We start from the raw sequence: 7,271 nt of genomic DNA on the forward strand, positions 1-7,271 counted from the left end.
CGCGCTCAGGCCCATCTCTGCGCATGACAGTGCAACATGTACTACCTCCGGTAGGCTTCGGTTTCGGTTGCGGTTTCGGTTTCGGCCGCCCCATGCCGCTAGTTGGCTGATCCTTGCGTCCGGGTCTCCTCTTGGACAGTTTACCATATACACCGTCAGCATGGTACCGAGCGTCGAGGTCGTGTCGAAGAATGCATTTTGAGCCTGGAGGCACCGCGCCACAGGCCACTCCGTTCCTACGGTGGTGCCAAACTGAGTCTTGCGACCAGTGAGGCAGAAGACTTCCAACACGCACCGGTGAACAGGGAGGGCAGATACCTGTGCCACAGCGCTCACAGCGAGCAGAACAATTGTGAAATGGCGCATGGATCGACTCTTGGCGTTTGAGTCGGCGGAGGAAGGGTGGAGAATAAACAAAAAGCAGAGCTGTAGCACAAGAATCGGAGTCAGTGTACATTACGCCTTGTCATGGAAGAATTTAAGACTGGGACGTACCAACCAGTGCTCGTGCTTGGGGATGAGCTCGAAGTATGAAAGAGAGGAGCTGAGGGAAAGGGCAGATACTCGACCACCTCTTATACTGTGAAGTCGCCGACAGTGTCAGTTTCACTCATGCAACACCGGTGCACATTGCATCACTCTAGCCCGCTTATGCGCATCTTACGAGAAGTCATCGACTTGAACCAATCGACCCGTGAGGCATATGCGCAGCAAGGAGTCGTACAAAGAGCCATGAGCGCAGTCCAGTGCTGTCACATTGTCCGGTACGTCTTGCAGGTATTTTCGGGCACGCCGGCGTGGCCGGCAGTGAGCACTTTGCCATCGAAAGCAAGCGTTATGTAAAGCCAGGATCTTCTGGTTTTTTCTTTTTTTTTTTTTTTTTTTTTTTTTGGTGGAGCGTTGCGTTGATCGGAGCGATCAACGCTGGACCTGGCAGTCGACAAAGTCGTCTCCAGGTATCCCGCTGGCGGTCTGGGGGGTTGAAACCCCAGATAGGTTGTCCATATATCCGTTATCCAAATTCACCACTGAGGAAATGCATTTACGCACGAAGTGTGGGACTCAAAAACCGGAGCCGGTCAGTCTGGCGCACCATCATCGCTCCATCTTATCTCCGGTGCGCCCTCCCCCCTGAGCTGACCTCTCTCGATACCCACTAAAACCCCAGTACCACTCCGGGACCAATCCCCGGGTAGTTGACTTTCGTCTTTGAGCGTTCTTCCCCACGTCCGTTCGACGGTGAGTCTCTTGATCGCTTTTTTACCGTATTTTTTTTCATCGGTCATTTTACAGTCTAGTGTCAATCGCTCGTTTATGGCTTGGAGCCACCTAGACTCTATTTCTGTCGGCGTTGCTGGCGAGCCTCGAGGGTGGTCCTCATCCACGATCACTCGTTCATTCCGTAGTTTCCATATGAGGTACGCGGATTCTGTCATGAGTATCCGGTACAGTCTCGTCTCGCCCGTTTTGGGCTTACCCTTGTCGGTCTTGAATGGCGCTATCGGGCAGCTCAGGACAGCTCCTAGCGATGGGCGGGGCCACAGCGCGCATTTTTTGTCCCATAGTTGTTTCGCGAGTTGCCAGACTTCGCGCTGCCCTGGAGCTTCGCATTCTGATAGTATGTGGTCCATCGACTCGGGTTGGCCGCACACTGAGCATTCGTGCCTCCTTTGTAGCTCCTCCGAGTAACTCGGGCGTAGCCAGTTGGTGCCGACCATGTATGCGTCGTGCATGGACATCCACAGGAAGTATCTTACTTCTTTCCTGATGTCCTTGTGCCTCATGCCTTTCCATAGCTGTGCTTCCGAAGGAGTTTCGTGGAAGAATACTTCGATGTTGTCCACGGACCGGATGATGTTGTCTCTGGTACGTCTACGCTGCGTGTATCCTTCCATTTTGATTTCTCTGATGCCTCTGTATGCTAGCTTCTGGGTGATTAGAGTGAGTTTCGCTCCGCTTACTCGCAGTTCGGCCTCTACCGAGGTGCTGATGACGTCTGGGTCGTGCTTTTGTGCACCTATCCCGGCGAGTTTGTCCGCCCCTTCATTAAGTGCGTGGCCCTTGTGTCCTTTTACCCACTTGAATCTCGTTCCTTCCCTGCGCGACCGCAGATTGCCAATCATCGCGCGGATTACTGTTGCGTTTGCTACGCCTATATAGCCTCTATCTTCGTGTAGTTGGCGCAGGTTCGTGGCTTCAGCGATTGTATATTTCGAGTCACTAATGATTTTCAAAGGGTGTTTTGCGTCGATCCGTCGACACGCTTCTGACACGGCGACCAGCTCGCCTGTCTGGTTCGACTGTGGTATCTCGGGTGGGAGGCGGAGTGAGAAGTTGTCTTCGTTTTCTTCCCCAGCATAGCCGCCGGCGCCCGCGCGTGCATTCGCGCTTCCGTTGTCGTAGCATGATCCATCTGTGGCCATCACGATGGTGTCTTCAAGTTCTTCGGCTCGCTCGCCTAGGAACGTAGTATTGGTGACTTCTCCCGAAGTGAAGACGCGGAAGATGTCCGCCAGGGATCCTTGGGTGGTGATCGAAGGGTCGAAGGGGGCCCAGTCGTCCTTGTCGTTCCCTGCGCCTTCCTCGTTGTGGCGCATCAGGTTCTCCAGGTCCTCCGGCTTCAGCTGTCGAGGGTCCCACTTCTCGGGAAGTTGTGTGAGTATTTCTTTGGCTCGCTTATAGCATTTGTGTGGGTTGTTGCAGTGGAGCTCGTCGCGGGCACGTTTGCAGGTATTGCAGCCACACGTTCGCCTCGGTCTATGCCCCGGGTTGTGTAGGCTGTGGGCAATGTCTTCAGCCTCGCCGACCGTGTGCATCGTATGGTTTTTGCGCAGGCATTCACTCGCCTTGCCATGGGTTAGTCTCCTCAGGCGGCTTCCTGCCTCGCCGTGTAGCCAGATCGGCATGTCTCTGAGTATCTTCCTCTCGAAGGCCAGCCCTTCCATCCTTACACCGTATTTTCTGGCTGTTTTTATCATCCGCCTTAGACGTTCGGGTATGGCTGACAGTTTGGTTTTCCAGGACTGCAGGAAGATGTTCTGCCTTACGGTTTCTGGTATTGACCTTTCGGACTTTGGGATTGATCGGGCTAGGATGGCGTCTGCGACATATGCCCAGAGAGGTCTGTCCGGGCCAAAACTTAGGTAGTCCTTGATCCAGGTGAGCTCGATAGCATCGTTCCTTGCTACTATGTCGAGCGCTGCGCGTCCTCCCATCAGTATTGGCGCATGGAGGGTGTCCTTGTTGACAGGGGATTGTTTCTTATCGGCCCATAGGAAGGTGCGCACCCGTTTGTCAAGCCGTTTTTCTATATGCTTCGGCATGCCTTGCACCTTGGCTAGGTACTGTGTTATTCCACCGATGTGCATCTGGGCGACATGTTTCCTGCCTTCCATCGTGGGTTTGCGGTTTTCCCATCTATCTAGTGTGGCATCTAGTTTCTCGAGGACCGGAGTCCACAGCGTGGCATTGTTAACGCCGTTCCCATACCAGGCTCCCAGAATACGAATGGCTTCTCCTTCTTTTGCGATTCTTATGTGGGCTGGGATTTTGTCACCTTCGGGCGTCATCTGGCGGGTCTCAATGAGCCTTGTCCTGTAGTCTTGAGTGCCAATCGGGATCACTTCTGTTTTATCCTTGTTAAACTTCGCTCCTGATGCTGTGCACCATAGGTCCAGGATGCTCGTCAAGTCCTCGAAGCTGTCATCCTTCCTCAGGAATGTTGTTGTGTCGTCCGCGAACAATGTTGCTATGAGGCGTTCATTTGCTCCAGGTATGTCATATCCTCTTAAATTTGATTTCCTCAGTGAGGCGGCGAGTGGTTCTATTGCAAGGTCGAAAAGGAGGCATGACAGTGGGTCTCCCTGTCTCACGCCTCTCGTTATGCGGTACGAGGAGAAGCCAGGATCTTCTGCATTCGCTGCGTTATTAGCTTCAGTCGACATTGGTGCAAAGCCCACATTAGACGTCAGGGCTAGTGACGCGCTGATTGAATGTTGTTTGTTTGACCTCGAGTGAACGACATTCTGATGCATGAAATCATTCTGACCGGTAAGTAGTATTGGACATCCCGATGATCGACTGAGCGAGCCAAGCGAGACTCAACGCACCCATTTGCGGCTGCTCTGCATCCATATCCGAGGCTCGGGCTACCTAACACGGACATCCGTAGCCCGAACCTCTCCCGAACGCATTTCTTCAAGACCGAGCCTTTCGTGAGATGCCAGCATACTTACAACATAAGTTACTAGAACTACGCAAATCGACTGGCAATGTGAGTATGAGGGCGAATGGGATGTGCGCTGCATTCGCTGGCCATGTGATGACGTTTGATAAATGCGTCTGAACAGTGGCCTCCGCGGCTGCATCTGGCATGCAAGATAGTTGCCAGTGACTTTTCTTCCGTCGTCCGTGTCGACAAGGATCAAGAAAGACTGGTGGGATATGTTGTTAATGGTACGTCGTCTATCCGAGTTTGACAACTCGTTCGCTGACAATCTGCTTGACTCGAACCGTCGCATCATTGCGCTGCGGACTGCGTTGGCACGTACTACTGTGGTAGTCTCCCCTAGGCAGACCAGGCTAAAGAAGACCTCTTTGACGGAGGAGAGGATGGTCCCCAAGGGTATTGTGGCAGCGCTTGGCTCTCAAGCAATGCGCATCACCTCCTAGACCCTCAGGTAGACTTTGCCTCAGACCAAGCAGCTGAGACGCTCATCATGAATTGCTCAGCAGCAGCATAATCCTAGTCCCTCTCGTGCGACTGGGACACTGAGCACCGTGCATCCTTATGCGGCGGGTCTCGACAGACTTGCCTGAGTTCATGCTCGGTTTCTGCACCCTTCATGGCTGTCCCTTTCCATGGTTTGAAAAGGCTATGCGGCTCACTGCAATTAGGTCGGATCTTCAAGTTTATTAGCTGCTGGCGAGCTCCAATTACGGAGTTATTTGCTACCAACCCTCATTGCGACCTACATCCTTGCGTCAAATCGGCTATGGTGCCATCACACACACGTCTCTGCTTCAAGTATGCGTCTTGCAACTCGTGCGCTATCCATTTACTATTCCTATGCATCATCTCGAACCATGCCCTCGCAATTTCTCATCAGTTACTCAGCCCCCTACAGCTGGCTATGTGACTAAGACATTCGATTCTATCTAGCGTGATGTTGTGCGCTTAAGCCATAGCGCCATGCCTTGATCCTCGTATCAAACGAGTAGGCGATGCGCTGGTGCGTGTAGCATTGTCGGCGCTTTTGGTGTTCGCCTAATAGCTGCTCTGGCCTGCCAGTGATTTATCATCCGGCCGCCGTGTGTGTATAAGTTGGGCGCCCCTTGATTCGGATTATTACTCCTGACCTCGTCTGTCGTATTTCAGTGAAACATGCTCTGCGCCTATAATGGACTGACGCGACGTCGCAGGCAGGCTTTCATTGGTTCATAACGCCCGGCTTCTGTCAGACTGATACCGACTTATGTAATAAGGTCACTGGTAAGTGTTCCTTCGGAAGGTAATCTGCATGGCCGCTGACTGTGCACCGGTGTCAGCAGAGAACTTGCGATCACAGGAGCCTATCGAATGTTTTCGTGGTAAGCAGAGTGCCCATCAAGATCGTGGGCACGACTCAATTAACATGGTTCGTTCCGAGTCGTAGGTGACAGAAGTTCGAAACTGGCGTTGCAGGTCGCGCACCGCCCCACACAGTCTCATATAAGACACGTTTGCTTGGGTCCCTCGTTTATCTCATCCCAGTCACAGTCACCTTGCTCAACTTTCAACTGGAGTCAAACAGTGATGTCCTCGACACCAATCATCGAACTCCGCGACGTCGAACTGCAGTACTTCCCGATTTGCAGTCGTGGAGAACCGATCCGTCTTCTGCTTGAGGACGCAGGGGTCGCTTACGTCGAGACCAACGATGTTGAATCTTTCAAGGCGCAGAAGTGGGACCTCGATGAGTACAGGTTTAACCAAATGCCCAGGCTCAAGGTATGTCGTATTTTTCATTTCGTGTCAATTCGTACGACGTCGGAGTCACGGTTGAGTCCATCCGAATGGGAAAACTCAGACAATATTCAGACATCGTATTGACTATGGCTGATTTTCGGTAACAGGTGAACGGGTTTAATCTGGCTCAACTAGACGCGATATTGCGCTACATCGCCAAGGCAAGGGGTACGCCTGTCCGTGCTTTCTGAGATAGCCTATACTGACGGCGGGTGCTTAGGCTACGGCGGTAATGGAAACCTCGAAGACGACGCCATAGTCGACATGCTCGAAGCTGCTTGCGAGGTGAGTTGTAAAGTCATTTGTCATGAAACGCCAAGTGCTGAATGCCCGTTTGCGGCGTGCTCTGTTAGGACCTCCACGTTGCATACCAACGGAACGTTTATAATCCTGATGCAGTGCGCGCATGATCTCATAATACTGCTGCACAAGTTCGGCCCTCACAATAGTCATGCTTAGGAAAATTTGTTGCCTTCGTTCGCTTTGCAAGACGTACCGAGGGCCCTGAAGCAACTCGAGCACCTACTCCAACAGAGTAAGAGTGCGAATGGCTATTTCGTATACGAGCATGTACGTCGCGAATTCTTAAGTCACACAAACCGCTTCCTCTGACGTGCACTTCGCATACTTATCAATATCGGCGACAACGCGTATGGTCGTCCTATCAGCCATCCTTCGCCGAGTTCCAACTGTATTACCTCTGTTACTGCCTCTCGCATCTCAACCCGGACCTTCTCGCCGGCTACCCGGTCTTGCCGCGTGGAGAGAGACGATGAGCGCGAGACCTGGCATCAAAGCATACGAGACGAGCGGACGAAGGAAGAAGATGTTGAACGCGTCCCCAAATGGTCAGAAGCGTGTCGTCTGAAGTGGCGCTGCAGATGCACTGTGCATGAATCCCGTGCACGAAGGCAGGGCATATTCGGTGCTAGTATTTAATGCGGATGTGATGTCTACAGATTGGGCAGAGGGTCAAGGGCTACTCGCTATTGCAATAATAATTGTTGTCTCCAGTGACCGCGAGAAATTGAGGTGTAAGACAAGTGCTCAGGTGGTTTGAGCGTTCTTCAGAGGAATACTCACTATATATCATTAGATACATGGTTGAATTCATAGATACAACTTGAAGTGAGTGGCAGAACAGACGAGTGCGTTGTTTATCAAGCGAGAAACGGAGCGGGCCCGGAAGTCATACTAGAACCATTCACGGATGCCGCGGATCCGCCGGCAAACATATGTACCCTTCAACGTCTGTTCGTTTCTT

At 52.3% G+C, this 7,271-nt stretch overlaps 1 protein-coding gene across 1 annotated transcript; it reads right to left on the minus strand.

Moving 5' to 3' along the window:
* Positions 1–1,079: 1,079 nt before the first annotated feature.
* On the minus strand, positions 1,080–2,423 carry B0H18DRAFT_898191 (RNase H-domain-containing protein; the record flags this gene model as incomplete). The annotated part of the gene is made up of 1 exon (XM_048041428.1): positions 1,080–2,423. The coding sequence occupies one exon, from the start codon at positions 2,421–2,423 to the stop codon at positions 1,080–1,082; it is 1,344 nt and encodes a 447-aa protein (XP_047884339.1).
* Between the last annotated feature and the right edge of the window lie 4,848 nt (positions 2,424–7,271).

Source organism: Fomitopsis serialis, assembly GCF_022376445.1.
Source record: "Fomitopsis serialis strain Sig1Antser10 chromosome Unknown B0H18scaffold_665, whole genome shotgun sequence".
Taxonomy (NCBI): Eukaryota; Fungi; Basidiomycota; class Agaricomycetes; order Polyporales; family Fomitopsidaceae; genus Fomitopsis; species Fomitopsis serialis.